This window comes from Rattus norvegicus, chromosome 1 (assembly GCF_021556685.1).
Source record: "Rattus norvegicus strain SHRSP/BbbUtx chromosome 1, alternate assembly SHRSP_T2T, whole genome shotgun sequence".
NCBI lineage: Eukaryota > Metazoa > Chordata > Mammalia > Rodentia > Muridae > Rattus > Rattus norvegicus.
Genome location: NC_141534.1, coordinates 248,205,001 through 248,222,983, shown reverse-complemented (window position 1 = coordinate 248,222,983; position 17,983 = coordinate 248,205,001). Strand labels below are relative to the sequence as shown.

The 17,983-nt window shown below is 48.1% G+C and overlaps 2 protein-coding genes across 4 annotated transcripts in view; both read right to left on the bottom strand.

Moving 5' to 3' along the window:
• Positions 1 to 286: 286 nt before the first annotated feature.
• Positions 287 to 10,504, bottom strand: Cyp26c1 (cytochrome P450, family 26, subfamily C, polypeptide 1). The gene is made up of 6 exons (NM_001447195.1): positions 9,879 to 10,504; positions 9,130 to 9,354; positions 8,409 to 8,684; positions 6,806 to 6,961; positions 4,803 to 5,120; positions 287 to 2,978 (listed from the first exon to the last, which is right to left on the bottom strand). Exons 1-6 carry the CDS (start codon positions 10,080 to 10,082, stop codon positions 2,601 to 2,603), a joined length of 1,557 nt encoding a protein of 518 aa, NP_001434124.1. The 5' UTR covers positions 10,083 to 10,504; the 3' UTR covers positions 287 to 2,600.
• A 1,910-nt stretch (positions 10,505 to 12,414) lies between these two features.
• Exoc6 (exocyst complex component 6) overlaps positions 12,415 to 17,983 on the bottom strand; it is a 144,496-nt gene continuing 138,927 nt past the window's right edge. For 2 of the 3 annotated variants that reach the window (XM_087584679.1, XM_087584680.1), the window contains 2 exons: positions 13,898 to 14,010; positions 12,415 to 12,822 (listed from right to left, as the gene is read on the bottom strand). In XM_087584679.1, the coding sequence (XP_087440805.1) occupies positions 12,690 to 12,822; positions 13,898 to 14,010 (246 nt within the window). In that variant the 3' untranslated portion in view covers positions 12,415 to 12,689. 3 annotated transcript variants of the gene reach the window in all.

Sequence of the window (17,983 nt, the reverse complement as noted above, 5' to 3'; positions counted from 1 at the left end):
GCCTGACCCGCCTGTGACCCCTGCAGGCCGGACCGTGACATCTCAGTGAACTCTGCCGAGCCACCCCACCAAGTTCAGCCTGCGCCCGGTTACAAGATGAGCCAGGCTCACACGCTGGAAATGGCCACAGGAGAAAAACAATACTTAAAAAATAAATACGAAATCTAACTGGCCATCAAGATCTGCGGGCTGCCTGGTAGGAAAACATTAGAGTGCAAAATCACTTAAAAATCTTCTTGAAGGGCGAGGGAGGTCAGTAAATTACCAGCCCAATAAGAACTTGATCTAGGAACTTCACCAAAGTTTTATTGGGTGGTGGTCGGTGGGAAAGGGAAGATTGGCTCTCTGGAAAACAAAATGTTGGCCAATTTTCCTATTGCTAAGGGCTCAGAGATGTGGGGTTCGGTTTCTTGTGTGGGTGTCTCTGCTGTTTTGTTTTTGCTGGTGGCCATGGGTGGCAGAAATCAGGTGGCCAGCATGACCTCCTGGCCTTTCTCTTCACCACCCCCCTCCCCCAGTCTTCTCTCTGGTCTGGGTGTTCCATACCTGTTGCTGTTCCCAACGCTGGCTGGGAACCGAGGACAAAGTGCCTGATCCCTGCCAATGTCACCTCAGACTGGTTCCCTTGCCCAACTGTTGGAATTCAGGTCGGAGGCACTCCGTGTTAAAGGGTTTTGTTGCTTTTTAAATTTTTCTATGCTTTCCACCACAGGGCAGTTCTCCGTGGTTTTGTATGTTTGGTTGGTTGGTTTTGGTTTTGTGTTGCTGGTTTATTCATTGTCTGCCTCTTTATGTGAGTGGCAGAAGTCCAAGGCGTAAGAACTACATCTGCCCTTTTCCTACAAACTTGGAGTTACCAAACCAGGAGCCTACACATCCCTTAACATCAACAGCATGGTGCAGCTATGGGAAATGAGAGGAAAACCAGAGGCACTTCCGTGGGCTTAGAGTTGGTCCAGATCCCAAAACAAGCAAACACGTCTCTTCAGACTTCTGAAAGGTGCTGCCCTACCTCCTTGCCCCCAAATCAGAGTCAACCTGAAAGGGAAGCTTTTTGACCTCCTCACCTAGGTCCAGTTTCTGGGATGCTCAAGGTTGTAGGCCTGCACCTTGATGCTCCTTCTGGTGTCTGCAGAGCTCAGGCTAGCCTCTACTCTGACCAGCTATGGTTTACTAGCGGATAGGGGTTATGGTGGTGTTAACCCCAGCAGTTGCTAACCTTCAAGTACCCGCTTGTGTCCTTGCCTTTGAGCCCCAGGATCCACTTTTTACGTGGATTCAAATATAAATAAGGTCAGGAGGCCACCAATTTCCTCCTCTAAGGTCAGCCTGGGCTGGTTACAACTTCCTGGGGTCACCGGTTATGTCCTCTTACACAGCAGTATGGGGATGTGGATGGCAGGTTGAAGGGGGCTTTGGGGAATGAAGGCAGATGACAGTGGTGTTGATTTAAGCAGTAGTGGGACCCTCTGGATTGGAAAGACCGACTGCCTTTTAGATTAAGGGTAGCTCTGGAAGGCAAAAGGGCTGAATTCCACAGGTGACATGGCTCAGAGGTGGGGCAGGGGGATTGAGCAGTGGAAGAGTGTGCAGGACAGCAGTGGCTCCTCAGGAGAGCCATAGGTCTCTCCTCAGTTTCTCCTCCTAAATAGTGAAGGGAGTGAAGCAGAACAACTCTGCAGTCAGACAGTGCAGCGATGCTCCCAAACCCAGCATCCAGATCCGTGGTCCAGAGGGAAGCTTGGGACTGAGGCTGCCCAACTTCTAGACCCTCTGGGTATAGGCTACAGTGTGTCCTTCTGGTTGGTACGTCTCTGTACCATCTCTGTACCTCATCCTCTGCACCGTTGGCCATCACACCAGGAGAATGGCTGCCCAACCGAGCCCCAACCTCCTTGCTCAACCACTGGCAGGAAATGTTATTTCTTGGACTTCCTGTTTGGTTACAAACATCTCAAATCTCTTGTTTATCTCAATTCTCCCATGAAGGGATTATGTCTCAACCTCACACGAACCAGACTTACAGACATTTCCAGAGAGCACAGTATCTTCTATATAAACGAGGATATTAAATAATTTCATGAAGTAGGAATTTTTCTTTTCAAAAGTCTCTAGTCGAATCTTCTAAGTTTGAGCTAATAGAAGCTCGGGGACCCTCTCCGTGTGTCTCCTGGACAAACATCAGATCAGCCTGGTAACCATCCTGCTATTTCTGCTAACTTTAAAAAGTTGCAAATCCCCTATTAGTTTGATACGAACACCTAACTACCGCCATCACTGCCGCTGCTGCCAGAACCCCAAATCTAAACTCCCTGCGGACTTGCCACAGTAAGGGGAAGCCAAGTTTCATTTAGTGGAAATAGGTTTTCTCCGTCGTTGGCTGCTTTGAGTTCTTGGTATTTGCCTCCTACTCTCTTTCCCCAAGCCCAGCGCTTCTCCACTGCGGTGTCTGTGACTCATTCTACGACTTCCAGTCTAGCAGAGCCATTTCTTAAACCCGTGACTCGGTGAATATATGCGCAGTGAAGACCTAGGGCGCTGAAGATTGGCGGCGTGTGTGCAGCAGCTACTGGGCAAGCCAAGGCTAGAGACGCAGTGAGTCAGAAGGGTGACCCGTCGCCCGCACCCAAAGTCGGGAGAGGGTGGAAAAGGAGCAGCAGCCCGTCCACCGGGTGCACGATGGGCACCGTCTGCATTACGGGGAAGGCAGGTGTGGCCAGCTCCCAGCGCGCGGTGCGCACCAGCTCAACGGCGAGCAGTTGCAGCACCGCTTGCGCTAGCTCCTGGCCCAGGCAGCTGCGCGCGCCGCCACCGAACGGGATGTAATGAAAGCGGCCACCAGAGCCCCGCGCATCTTCACTCTCCACGCCAAAGCGCTCTGGATCGAAGCCCTCGGGCGGGCTACGGTATACTGCGGCTGTCTCATGTGTGTCTCTGATGCTATACATCACGCTCCAGCCTTTGGGAATCTGGTAACCCTGCGAAGTGAGGGGGCCCGTGTTGATCGATAGGCACAGGGAAGTGGTTGGAGCCTACCCCGCCCCGCGCGCCTCTTCCCAGGAGCGCCAAATAAACCTCTAGTGGCCTTTCATTAATTAATCCTGAAGCCAGAAGACCTGCGTCGTAATCTCGGTGTCATTTGTGAGCTGTAAGATCTTGGACTGCTGCCTCCCACCCTCATTTATTAGTTGGGAAAAGAATAAAAAATGTCCACGTTGTTGAGAGAATTTTAAGAGGAGGTTGGCACGCATTTAGTGCCCATGAGATCGAAAACTACTTAGGAGTTTGTTGGCTTTCTCTTCCTGTTTTCTTCTGACACAGGAGACTTACATTGTAAGAATGTAGCTACCAGCTATCTGAGCTGAAACCGCCGAAATGACTGGGAGTCTTCACACCTCTGGGACAGTTGAATTATAAGATTCTTCTTTGCATTTAACTAAAGACTTTCCCACCTTCTCGCCCACCTCTGAACTATTATACTACCTTTAAGAGGAGCGCACCCTCTTTGCCCACCCCCACCCTCAGCCCTTTTAACCATCCTCTCCCCGCCCCAGAACCCCCTGCTGGGTACTGCCAATTCAGGGCCTCCTTCACGCTAGGAAGGAGCTCCTGCCACTGACCTACATTCCCTGCCTGTTATGCTTATTCCTGTGTCTTCAGTTCCTGAACTATGATGCCACCTGTCCCTCAAAAAAAACTGCAATTCTCTGGAGGCTGTGGAAGGCCATTACTGTTCAAATTCTCACTAGAAACATTCTCTCCTCTCTAACTCAGTTTCCCCGTCTGTACAGTAGAGAGTAATGAGTAAGACCTCCCCTCTGCTCCATCTACTGTCCAGGAAGCTGCTCGGTTTCTCTTCTGTTTTTTGGGGGGGCATCAGTCCTGCAGCATCAAGTGTAGGCATCCAAGTCACTTCTCCTACAGCCATAGACTGGGCAGTTCCCCTTCTGGGCAATTCATCCCTCTAGCTGGTTTCACCCAACACTAAAGATATCCCAGTTTCACTCCATGGTCTTGGTCCCCCTCCCTCTCTGCATGGAGCTCCCTGTGGGCAGAATCTCTCTCTTCAGTCACACACACACACACACACACACACACACACACACACACACACATTGCTCAGAGGTCCTGCAGCAAAGTTATTCAGGCAGAGGCCCTCAAACTCTGTGGTGTGAATTCCCCAAGCCTCAAAATTATTAATTTATCACACACAGCCAATCAGAGGGTAAACTGAGATCCACAGTAAAGGGAGAACTGCCCGAGGTTATTCTGAGCTGTAGTCCATCCTGGTTCTTAGCCTTGTCCAACCAAGGGCAGCCAGATGAAGAAACCATTAAGATTTTCTTCTTTGTATTAAGACTGTTGCATTTCCCAGGAATATACCCTAAGTTCGAGCCCTGGACAGGTGACAGTGAGTGGCTATTTAGTCTTGTGAAGGAATCAGAGAAGTAGGCCACAGCCTTTGTCTTCCAGCACATACATTGGCTGCGAGAAGTGTGGCTCAGAGAAAAATGTTTGCGTTCTAAAACTCAGTTCTAATTGAATTGACCTAGCTGGATCACTGACCAAAGCTTAAGTGTATAAAACTTCTAACCTTACCAGCTCTTCAGGCACGAGGTTTTGCATGTGTCTGCTGGTGTCGGAGGAAGAATCCAGGAAATAGAACAGGGTTCAGCCCATTTTACAAGAGGGAAAGCTGAGGCCCTGGCAGGGGAAAGAAATCTCTGCGCTAATTCCCCTTGCCCTCCTCCCATCCCAGCGCAGCTGCAAGCATCCAGCGGCCCGCAGTGCGGCGCACTTACGTCCAGCTCAAAGGTGCGCAGTGCAGTGCGGTAGCCCCCGGACACAGGCGGTAGGAGGCGCAGCACCTCCTTCACTACGCAGTCGACGTAGCGCAAACGGCCCAGCACTGCCAGGCTAAGGTCCGGCTCACAGCTGCAGTCCGGTCGCGATCCTGAGGCCCTGGGAGCGCAGCTGCAGGGGCTCCCCAGCCCCTGCGCCGACAGCTCCTGCTGGATTTTGGCGATGGCTGCTGGGTGCTGCAGAAGCAGCAGGATAAGGGATGTGCTGGCGCTGGCCGTGGTGAAAAAGGCCGCGAAGAGGAGCTCCACAGCCAACTCCTGCAAGACAGCCAGGGGGTTCTGAACCTACCAAGAAGGTGTAAAGCGTCTAAACGTATCTCTTGTGCTCAAACTAGTGCCTTGTCCTGTCCCGGACTCTGCCCATGGCTCTGAAATCGGTCAAAGCTCAGGTCTATCACTTGGGAAAATCCTGTTGAGCGGATAGGCAGAACCAGCAACCATATGCACCCGCTTTGGACGAGTTCTCAGAGGGATACAGGGATATTATTCTGTGCTTTATCCTCGGTGCTTTAAATTTATTAACTCGTTAGATGTTTGCCTTCGCCCTGTGGGGAGCAATTACTGCTCATATTTTATGAGATTGGAAACTAGGGCTCTGGAAGGCACTCCAAGTCCCTGGAACTAGTAATTCCAGCAGTGAGTCTGGGAGTCGATCTCCTTCCCTCCTTCCCTCCATTCCTCCCGCACCAGCCTTGCTCCAGTGCCAGCAGGTTCTTCATCTTGCTTACTCCCCTTTCTGCCCTGCTTTGTGGATGGATCTTCCACCGGCCTCATCACCTGCCTTAAGCCTGCCCTTCCTTCAGGGTAGCACCAGGGTTTATGCCTACAAGCTGTTTTCAGGGACCGTAGGGTACACTACCCACCCTAGAGATTGAAACAATGAAGCTATTCTGCATCCCGGCACAGAATCCAGCATTGAACAGGCAGGTAATCATCTTTGTGGAGCGAATACTGACCTGGCTGGAGGCTGACAGCTGGTTCTGCCTTGGAAAAGGAAGTTTAGGTGGAGGGACCCAAGAGCCACATATCCTCTCTGTTCAGCCTGGCCAAGGGGTCCCTTCTACAGAGCCTTGTTAACTCCCTAGCTCTGTCCAAGGGCAAACTACCCACTTCTTTCTGTGCCACTCCCCTTCGTAGCCTGGCACTGTCTTGAATACTCGGGTACCCAGGACTCAGTCTATTGCTAACTCTCTCCTGAATCCTTTTTTACTTCTGAACTTCACCCCCATCAAGGGGAGAGACTAATACCTCCATTCTTAGAGGAGAAACCAAAGCTGGGCTCCTGCGTTTTAGTGGTTAGTGGAGGGAAGCTGAAGCCAGAGAGCACATGACATTGACTCATGGGAGACTGAAGTTTTCATGTTTCTAAATGTCTCTGGCCCTCATTCTGTGTCCTGACTTCCAAAGCAGGGCCCTCCTGCCCTCCACCACACATGCTCTACCTACATGGGAAGGAAGCCTAATTCTACGGGAGGCTTTGCAGCAAGGGCAAAAATGGGTGGGTACCAGGTGCTAAGGTGCCAAGGTGGGCCTATAAAAGAGGAATGTTGATTTGGCAAGGAAATGATGTAGTTTTGAGAACGAGGAGTTTGATCACGAGCTCGAAAGTTCAGACGGAGAAAGAGCAGGCTGCATAGGTAGAGGGATGGCAAAGGCATGCAGTAGGAGATGGGACGTAGGAGGGGCCGAGGGATGAACTGTCTAGACCCCGAACCTTAGGATTCGAGCTCCTGGAAGAAGGGCTACAGTCCAAAGCTGCACGGTTGGCAGATGTAGTAGTCTTTTTCGCCCAAGGCTATGTCTGTGCCTTAAAATGGTGTTAAGCAGGATATGACTGGGAATGGATTGTGTGTGTGTGTGTGTGTGTGTGTGTGTGTGTGTGTGTGTGTGTGTGTGGTTTCTGAGGAAGTCGGGGGAGGGAGGAGTGGTCTCCCGTCACCTACCTTCAGCTCTTGCACTGAGAGCTCACGGCCCAGCTCCCTAGCGCTGTTAATGATCAAATGCAGGGCATCACCTGGCTCTGCTGTCAGTTCCTCCCGAAGCTTCTCAGCAATGACCTCATCCAGGTGCTGATACAACTGGTCCCTGGCCCGGATGCCCTGATGTACAGGGAGAGAGGGCAGTTGGGGTAGGAAGGGGGAGAGGGGGCAGGCTTGACTACCTAGAGCCATAGTTTCTCCACCTGTGGGTCACAACCCCTTCGTGAGGGCCTGATGATCTTTTTACCAGAGGTCTCTCATCAGAAAACACAGATCTCCGCATTACAGTTCATGACTGTAGCAAAATCACAGTTGCAGAGTAGCAAAAAAAAAAAAAATCACTTTATAGTTGGGGGTCACTACAACATTAGGAGCTGTATTAAAGGATCGAAGATATTAGGAAGGGTGGCCTAGATCCTGGTGTTACTCTTAGCTTAGCTGTAGCCCTAGCACAGGGTAGGCATGGCTCAGTAGGTGCCCATAGATTGTCTACTTTCTACAAACATCTTGCCATGACAGTCATTACCAGCCCCCTCTGGCAAGGCAGTTGCTGTCACCTAGAGAACAGAACATAAGGCCAAGAACTTGTCCCTTTACACAGCTGCCAATGCCCGTACCTGACACAGAAGCATTAAGGTCCAGCTAGCTATTAGCCCTTTCCTTGAACCAGACTCGGACAAGACAGTGAGCATCGGTGCCAAGAAAAGGGGCACCCTGAAAAACTCCATTGAGGACACTATTGTATGTTCTAAACGGTTAGCTTCTGTCCCGGGTTGGGCAAAGAGGGCAGGGATGGCTCGCCAGAGTTTAGGAAGCAAGCCCAGCTGGGGGAAGCATGGAAACACTTGTCTTGTAGCCAGAGGTATCTTGTTCAAATCTTGACTGTGTTCTTGCACGTCGCACGCGCACCTGGCTTCAAGGAGGCCTGCTTATCAATAAAATGAGGATAACACACTTTGCGGGTTGCAAGGACCAAACCAGAAAACGTATGCAAGGTGACCAGCGCACAATCGGATTCCTTTTCAGAGTTTTATTCAAGCGACTTAACGCTCTAGGGCAAAGGGAGAGAGAAGGCAGGACCCAGCTTCCTTCAGCTCTGGGGCCCCGCCCATGACTCCAAAAAGACCTCGCTTTTCTCATCCGGAAACTAGGGGGCCCAGGGCCGCGGGCTGGGAGCCTACATCCATCCCGTAGACTAGAGCCGGCGCCGAGCTTCGTCTGCCACCCTCAGGCTCCCGCGCACTCCGCAGCGCCAACCTTCCAAAGGGTGTTGGAGAGGTAGGTTGCTGTGAGGCACCACTTTGAGAAAGGACAAACCGCCTGCCAGGACGCCTGCCACTAAGACCCAAACTCAAGAAGGCTACACTGACACGAAAGAGAGTCAGGAGCATCCCATAAAGGGTGTGTGGCCTGCCCTGGGTCACACATAGAGAGTCCGAAGAGATGCAGCTTTGGTCCCCACCAACCACCATCCTACAGCACGCTGGGCCACGCCCTCGGTCCAGGGGACCCCATCTGGTTTGGGAGACCTTCTGGAGCCTTGGGCTAAGGTCTGGGGCGGCATTACCTTGCGTAGGCCGCTAAACGGTACGTCCAAGGGCAGTGAGAAGAGGTTCTCCACCAGCCGCTCAAAGGTCTGGGCCAGCTCGGTGCATCGCGCTTCATCTAGCTGCAGACCCAGCAGGATGCGCGCGGCCATGCGGAAGGTGAGCGCTTTGGCCGCCTGGTAAACAGCTACGGGTCGTTGGGCGGCGCACCAGGAGCGCACCTCTCGCCGCAGCGCCTCCTGTAGCCGTGGCACGAATTGCTCCAGAGCTGGGCGGCTGAACACGCGCGCCAGGACCTGTAGGGAGCGCGCAGATCAGCGCAGGGAAGGTTGGCCTCTTCTGCAGTGCGACTCCGCAGCCTGAAGGCGAAGTCCAGTCCTTTCTTCCTCTTCTGAGCCGCACAGGCCTAAACTTGTTGGCTTGGTTTCTACCACTTTGATGTACAGAGTCCCTCCCATCCACTAGGCTCCAAATGTTGCTAGCTGCTCCACAAAGTCTTCCCTGAACCCTCTTAAATCTGATTCTCAAAAGCTGCTGGCAACTCACAGATCTGGAATAAAGGACTTGGCTTTACAATTCAAAACCCAGAAATGTAAGAAGGCTTACTCCCGGGCCACCTGTCCGTTTAGCCGGGACCCTGGTCAAGTTCCCAGTATATGTGGAACACCAGACTCTGGTCCGGCTCACTGCAAGAACCCAGGGTCCACGAAATCTCTTAAGTTCCTTTGTTATTCTCCTCACCTTACGCCGCTGCCGATGACGCTCACCAACCGCGCCAAGGAGTGTGTGTGAACCTAGAAGAATATGTGCGCTCTGCGGCCACTGGCTACGCACCAGGCGGTGCTCACCCAGCAGGATGGTGCGCACGTTCTCAGCGCCGCTCACCCGGATCACTGGCCTGCCCAGAAGGTGCGTCTTAAACACTGTCCCGTAGCGCTCGCGGCGGGAACTATGGAAACGAGAGCCCTGCAAACAAGGCGGAGCTTGAAGGGTCTCTGGGTCAGCAGGACTGAAGATCTGTCCCGGACATCCCAATTGCCTCTTTCTAACAACTCCCTTGTCCCAGGCTGTCACATTAGTTACAAAACAACATCTCCAACGGGGCCTCTCAGCTACTGGATGGGATGGTAGAAGTCCACCGGGTAAGGTGAGATACAGGCTTAGATTGGGAATCTGAGTGCCCAAGGGTGCGTGGCTGAGAGATGGCTTGGCTTTTCAGCCTATGCTTGCAAGACATGGGTACCACATTCCTCAATTCTCTCTCCAAGCCCCTGGTTTACAGTCCCTACGTTGTATCGGAAGAGTTTAAATTGCGAGTAAAATTCGGTGATATGGGGTCTCTTCGAAGGAACAGAACAGCTAGGCAACGGTGAGGGTTTGCGAAATTCCCAGAATCCTGGGTAAGGAATCTTATGAGGTGCTCTGAGAACCAAGAGCGCCCGATGGTAGATGCAGAAAAGGGGGCGCTGCTGGATGATAAAACCACTCACCTGAACCAACCAGTGCAGTGTTTCACCGAAGAATGGCCAGCCCATGGAGCCCTTGGGTAGGGGCAAGGTGGAGGCCCAATCCCGGCTCAGAGTCCAACGGAGGGTCCAGAGCTGTTGGGCCAGGCCAAGCAGCAGACCCGCACACAGGAGAGCAGTGCCGGCAGCCCCCAGCATGGACAAACAGCTTAGCCCCCAGGAAAACATGGCGAGACTGCAGGGGTGAGGGGTGGAGTAGGCCACTGGGAAGGCAGGGGCCTCAAGAACTGAGCAGAGCTCACCTGCCCAGTCCAGAAAAGGCCCAGGGTTAGGGGGCCAAGCCAGAGATCAATACATTCAAAGCTTCCGGTCTTAAAACAAAATTGTCAGTGGAAGGCAGCAATAGCCCTGGGCGACTAGAGAATTTGCCTTCCTCGAGGCTGAAGACCCAGGGCATTCCTCCCCGATTTCAGTTAAAAAGTGCCAGCCCATCCAAGGTGGGCCATTCGCCTCTGGAACGCTCCCACCTCTCGGCTCAGCACTCCTAGTATGGAGGCCAGAGAAACAACTCACCAGGCGCTGCCAGCCACAGCTGCTCAAGGCTGCAGACCCCTGCCCACTACCTTCCCTCCTTCCCTCCGTTAACCCTTCTCCACCTACCCTCGACACGTTTATATAGATATTGCCTCCCTCCCTAGGGACTGGGTCATACAACATGACGTGTCTACGCATATTCAAAGCGTCCCACTCAGAGTAATGATTGGAAGCAGTGGGCAGTGGCGGGCTCACCTCGCCATCCAAATAGGGAGTGGCATCTGGGCGGGGGCCGAGCCCCACGCGCATCCTCGGGCGGGGCCTGCGGTTTTCCACTTAATTTCCATTCTCCCGTGCGAGCACCTAGCATCACTAGCCTGAGAAGCCCACATGAAGTAGACACCCCGAGTGCTCTTGGCTCGCCTGTCTCCAAGCCATTAGCTCCATCTCTGATTCCCCCATACTTGACCCCACACCGCCAACATCAAGGTCCAAAGGCTGGATTCACACCCTTTTGCTCAATCTTGGGGAGTGGGGGGGGGTAGTGGCTGTGACACTAGCGTTCCAGAGGGTTAGCTGGCTCCCACTTCTCCGACCTCCCACTTTAAGGGAGCCTTCTGGAGATGGTAATTTCGCTGCTTCTAAGCTTCACTGGGGGGGAGGGGCACCCAAAGCCCTCCGGGTGCCAGTAGCCTGGGTGCAGCTCTGGACTTAGAATCAAATCAGATTCTGGTTTCTTTTTCACTGCCCATCTCAGGAATCCGCCAGATCCCGCCCCCTCCCAGGGGCCTACCAGCTTGCATCTTGGGCTTTGTGCTCCACTCTGGGCTGCAAAGCTTTTCGGCCTACCGCTAGCTAACCCAGTCTAGAGGTGTGGGGGGAGGTGCAGGGAAGCGCGGGTGGGGTGCCTGTTATTTTGGAAAGAGTACAGAGGAGCCCAAGGGGTGTCTGCTCCAGGCGACAAGAAGGTTCCTCTTTCCAAATCCCCAGATGCCTGAGCCAAGTACCCGGAGAGCTAGGAATAGCGCATTCCAAAGTCTTCCGAGCTGCCTGAGCACAGCTCCTAATATACAGAATGCAGCGTATCTTAAGAATTGTTGTATTTTTGTGTGTAAAAATTTAAAACTGTGAGATCGTTTATTTTGTCAAGAGAACACATACGTTTTGTTTTGTGTCATGCCCATTCTGATAATTCAAGGGGTTGCTTGAAAAGAGAAGCTCTGAATGGCTGAAAGAGCATCTTCACCGACTTGCAACCTTTTTAATATTATCACAAAATCCAGACATGAAAGCACAGCTCTTCACACTTATTTTACAGAGTCAGGCAGTCTTACAGGCAAGGTTCTGGAAAATGCAAAGGATGTATACATCCACATATTACAATGCAAAGAAAACAAAGGTCAGGTTTACATCGACATCTATGTCACCGTGATTTACCTGAAGGAAAATGTACATTTGCTGTGGGTTTTCAAGGTTCAATTGATCTGGTTTGTTTCCACAGCACTGAGATCTTCAATGGGAATACAGTTATCCTGAACCCTGGCTGTCGTAATTGCATTATGTAGAAAGAACACATCTAAACAAGGACAAGCTACACCTGGTGTAAACAGCTCCTTTCACTGCCTTCTCTTTTAACTTAAACCAAACTAAAACTTTAAAAGATGGAGTCAGCTACAAACACACAGATAGAAATATTAACTTCAATGAACAAAGCAACACTTCGTCTTTAGGAAATCCAAACCCTCTTCTTTATTTTCAGAATGAAAATATCTAAGTAGAACAAATAATTTACTGTCCTGGAGAGCTGAGCCTGACTTCAGGAACTTTCAAGATATCTGTGCTCACTCCTCACACTCTGCAGAACTAAAACTTCTGGGCCACATAAGTCACACTGAGGTGAAAATAAATTCCAACGACAGCACTGAGTATTTCCTTATGAGCAGTGGCTGGGTCCCAAACTATAGCCGACACAAACAGAAACTCCTTCAAGCTTAAATAGGAGAAAAAAAATGCAAGCAGAGACATGTTTTTCTAATATTTGCAACCAGTTTCATACACAATTTATTGGGTTTATATATTACACTTTTGACTTTTCTTCTAAAATTGGAAAAAATTAATGTTACATTTTTATATATAAAATAGTATTCAGTTATTAAAAGTCCATACAAATGATGTTTGCTGTCCTTATTGTTTAAGCCCTCATTAGTATCTTTCCTCTACTACAGTTTTTGGCTTCTGTAAACAAATTATTGTCTCATGACCGGTGCTGGCCACAGAGAAGCACTCGGGCATGGATCTGGTCTACATGTGCTGGGACATACCGGTCACCAAGCCTCTGAGCTGTTTCACCACTGTCTCGATCAGCTTCTGTCTGTCCCGGTCGTTCTTCCGGAACTGGGCAAATATGTTATTCTTCTTACTGGTGTCCTTCATCCTACAAACAAATGTGGACGCTTAGGAAAAGAAAACTGCTGTCCCTAGGAGTCCTTCCTTCCTTCCTTCATCCTCTGAATTATCCACCACTGACTGTGCTTGAAATCGGCACTACCAAACGTAGGGATACAGAGACTCCGAGATAGAAAGTGCCCAGCCCGCACTGGCGGGCATCTGAGACTGGCTGCTTTCCTACCGTCGAGCCATGAGCTTTGGTAGAATGACCTTCATGGCTTAGGACTCGTCCACAGCAGGACTGTGTGGCAGTGAAAATGCTAGCAGACCATTTCAATGAGAGGGTTTGTCTCAGTAGTATTTCATGACATTCTAAAATAAATTCTTATATCTTTCCAAATCAAATAACCAGATACTTTGAAATCTGGGAAACAACATATAATTCTGACATAAAACTGTACACTTTAATAGTTACACTTTAAACAAAATACAACTGAGTGAAGAGAAAGTTTGCTACATAATGAGAAAAAAGAGGGAGCAATTTTTTAGCTGTGCCATAGTTTCAATTTTCACAAAATAATTTTTTAAATCATGGACTGCTCTACCTGCAAAGAATTTTAAGACTTAGATACCAGCAAAGCAAACATTCCCATTCTTGGCCCTATTTTATTTTGTTTTATTTTATTTTATTTTTAAATAGCTCCAATTCCTGTCTTCCAAGTAAACACTTTTCTCTCCAGCAGGGGGATGAACTCAGGACCCAGCACAGAGCATTCTATAGCTGTACTATGCCTTCCAGGCTCCCATTAACATATCCGTAAAGCAACTGAGCCTGAGGTTTTCAGGATACGTTAGGAAAAACATTTTCCTCACATGTAACAAAAGGATCCTAACAGGAAAGAGAGAAGCTTATCTTCTGCTCCTCAAGACGGCTTCTCCCTCCACCTTCCTCCCTCTTTTCAGTCTCACTATAGCATCAGCTCCCTCAAACTCAAGATCCTCCTGCCTCGGGGCTGGGATTACTGGCACATGCCATCACATTTGGCTTAACTGGGCTTCAAAACTTGTGTAAAATGCTATCCAAAATAAAAACAAAAACACTGTTCTGAGAACATACTCACTTCTCCAAAAGCGTAAGGGCGGCGTGTGGGTTCACCCGGAGGTACTTGGAAGCTGGCTGCCCATAGTCAGCCAGGTAAGTAGACCAGTCCCAAACCATAAACAAGTCAAGGAGCTGAGGAAGAGGATGGAAACCACGTCAGATATGGGTCATTCACTCACACAGATCAAGAACATGCTTCTTGGTTCATTTCTACACGACTTTCCTTTTTATAATAAAACTATGAAATTCATTTTAAGAATATAACTGGTGTCCTTCACAACCAAAACAGTAGTCATTATTATTATTATCATTATTATTATTATCATCATCATCATCATCATTATTATTTTGGAACTGCTAAAGTCGTCAGTGGTTGCTGTTCTAACAATGTGCGGCCTTTTCACGCCACCATAATGAAGCTGTCTGGAAGCCACATCGGCGCCTGCTTCGTCTGTGTGCACCACCGGGTGTGCAGGCTCGTGCCACCTGTATGTGGCACTGGAACTCTTAGAGCTCTGTTTACCTTTCAGAGAAGCTGTTTGCAGCCAGACTTTCCTAAAGTAATTTAAAGCCCAAGCTCAGTTAATCTCAATTAAGTGCATTAAACAACCTTTGCTGGATTCTCCTGGGTGACGGATCTCAGAATCAGGATAAAACCGGGGCTCCGGGATTCCGCCTGTTAACTCTAGCCAGTCATTTTGTATAAACAAACAACAACAACAAAAGACTTCTGCTTTCCCCACTGTCTCAAAATTGACTATTTGCTTTATAAACTCCACTCAGAATCATCGTCAAATATTGTTATAATCTTTTAAAAGCCATGCGAGGCCAACCGAAAGCATCAAAGTCCTTATCCACCTTTAAGCCCTAACCCTTTAAGCCATTTAAAGCCAACTTCCTATCCCTCCGGGCCTGAGCTCCTGCAGAAAGCCTGATACCTTACTTACTATCTCCTGGGTCTTTATATTCTTTTTAAAAAATATACTTCATAAACAAGGGTTCTATCGGCTCTGCTCTCAAATGAAGGAAGCGTTGATATTTACTCACAGGATGTGTGTATGGAGTTAGTTACTCTAAGAGGAATAAAAACTTTTAAGGTGATTACAGCCACCTGAAGAAAGATTAGGAAAAACTAACTTTTCCTGGGAAGGTAAGGGACTTGTTTGACTCTTATTTTTCTCCATTAATTTGCAATGGTTACATAGACAGATCCTTGTAAAGGGCGGAAATGTGCTTTTTAAATTTTCCTAGATTTACTTTTATTACTTTATGTGTAAGAGTGTTTGGCCTGTGTGAATGGCTATGCGCCGTGTGTGTGTCTGGTGCCCAGAGATGATGAGCTTCAATGTGGGGGTTAGGAATTGAATCCAGGTCCTTTGAACACAAGACATTCTCTTAACCACTGAGCCCTCTCTCTACCCACACAATAATGAAAATATTAATTACTAATGGTCACTGTTTATTTTCAGAAAAGAAAGCATTTTAGACCATGGCAGCAGTCGAAACACTGTTAGAGAAACTCTAATGAAACAATATGAAAAGGCTATACTATATGGAAACAAAAAGAGAATATGTTCATATTTTTATTGTTGTTAGATAACATATATTTTTCTGTATTTCCCCAAGGAACACTAACTTCATCTACTCAGATGGTGATGCTGTGGTTGACAGACTATTACTCTGCAAAGGGTTTCAGAACCAAAACACCCATCTACTTGAATGGGTAATCATATTTACTGGAGAGGGATTCTAGGAGAAATAATAAAGGTGGACAAAAAGTTATGCAATCTCCATTTTATTAGGTGACAGACAAAATTAAAGCAATTTAAATGTCAATATCAAGAAGTTTGTGCCTAGTGTGCATGAGGTCTAGGTTCAATGCCCAGCACTACCACAAGAAAAAAATATATATATATAAACTGGTAAAACAATGCAGTAGAACTTTACAGTGACTATCACAGCTTAATAAAATGATTTTCTTAGAATCTAAATGGCTTAAGAAGACAGTTTTGATGCTACTGAATTACAGAAACTATAAATGAAAGAAAATTTAAGTATGTTAAGATGGTTACTCTTATCATGGAGTTACAAGTAACTTATTTTTTTTTATTGTTAGGATATCGACAGTAGACATATATTAATGTTAGAGTTTAAAGTAACATTTATAGCTAGTGGTGATGCAGGCCTTAAGCCCAGCACTTGACAGACAGAGGCATATGGATCTCTGAGTTCAAGGCCAGCCTGGTCTACAGAGTGAGTTCCAGGAAGGCCAGGGGTACACAGAGAAACCCTGTCTCAAAAACACACAGACAAAAGAGCATTTATATATTTGTTAAACCATACTCCACTAACTAGCAGTCTCTGCGTAGTTGTCAGAAGAATCTCACGGTGAAGATGCTCTGAGCTATGTGATTCCACACGGGAATGTGGTCACGTACGCAGTCTGTGGAAAGTAACCACTCTACACTGACTAAAACATCCCTTTCTTTAAAAGGGCACTAACAAGTGACCTCTGGGAGATGGAAGAGGAAGGAATCTGTAAATGAGGCTTTTTTCTCTAAGGCTTTTCACCTCCAGATGGGAAAGAAAAACCTATTTACTGAACCAACTCCAACCCTAAAGACACATGATCCTTCTCCAGCACAGCGAGTCTTTCCTAACTAGAAATGCTTTGCTGATAATTTGTATGCATGACCATACATCATAGCAGATACTTTTTGCAAATCACTGGAGATTACAAGAACCATAAAGTTTAATATTCCTGCCAGAGTAATTTATATATTTCACATTAACATTAAATACTTGATAAAATATGTATCATGTACAATTTGTAGATATTTATGGAAACCTCCTGCATATTAAAGTTTAAGGAACTCAACACCAACAACGATATAAATAAAATTTACTTAGTCATCCAACAAACGTTTATGGCCCACCTACAATGTGCTATATATTCCATTTCAGGCATTAGAAGACAGTTAAAAAATAGACACTGTCCCCCTCCTCAGGGAGTGTACACTGTTATCTGGTGATAAATTAACAAGGAAATGAGTTATATTTTGATGCTAACATAGAGAAATTATCTTTTAAAAACATTATTCACACAAATCCTAGTAACTCCATTAACATAGGAGGAAGTTCCTGTCAGCTTCGAATGTAAAACCAATGGAAACCACAGCTGCCTGGTGCAAAATCAATCTCAATCAATCTCTCAATCTCTCTCTCTCTCTCTCTCTCTCTCTCTCTCTCTCTCTCTCTCTCTCTCTCTCCTGTTCCTCTCAGTCCCTGAACATTGGCGTGGCACCGTTTATGTCTTCAAACTTCCTGGCTATGAGTAGGGAGGAAGCATGGGGCAGGAAACATGCTGATCCCATACTCAAATTTCTCCTTTCCACGTACATAAAGATCTTCCAGACCCTTAGTGCTGCTGGAATAAGTGAATACAAGCAAATCTTGGCAATGCTGGCAACTGACTGTACTCCGTCTGGTCTCCCAGGCTTTCCCTGGGCCACTGGCAGAACCTCATCAGAGCACTGGGTATAATGACTGACACAATCGCCCCACGAAAGCAGTTCTAGCATTCTGAACAGCTTACCACTGGCCCATCCCAAACAATGACCAAGTCCTTCTTATCTTTTTTGGTTTTGTTCTTTTGAGACATCTTCTCACTGTGTAGCCTTGGCTGGCCTGGAACTTGCTATGTCCATCTGGCTGGGCTCAGCAGACCAACCCAAGTCTGCTTCCTGAGTGTTGGTATTAAGGGCCTTGCCCTACCATGCCTGGCCCTTTTAAAAATGCATCTCTACTGAAATGAAAGGGTAGCACAAGACCAGGGCTTTATTCCAGGTCCCACTGGGTTCCACTCTGGCCTTCATTCCATACCCTGCCATTGCCGTGGGTACTCCTTCTCCTTAGGGACTCCCTCTCCAAGCTATTCAGGTTTCACAGGATGCTGCATTTTTTAATATTAAAGCCGCTATCACAGAAAACATCACTCCATTTCAAGTTTTGCTTTCTTCAGATAGCATTGGACAAACAATATATTTGCAGTGATCACATAAAATCCTTTAGTCCTATGGGAGAGCGGGGAACATTAAGACATGGT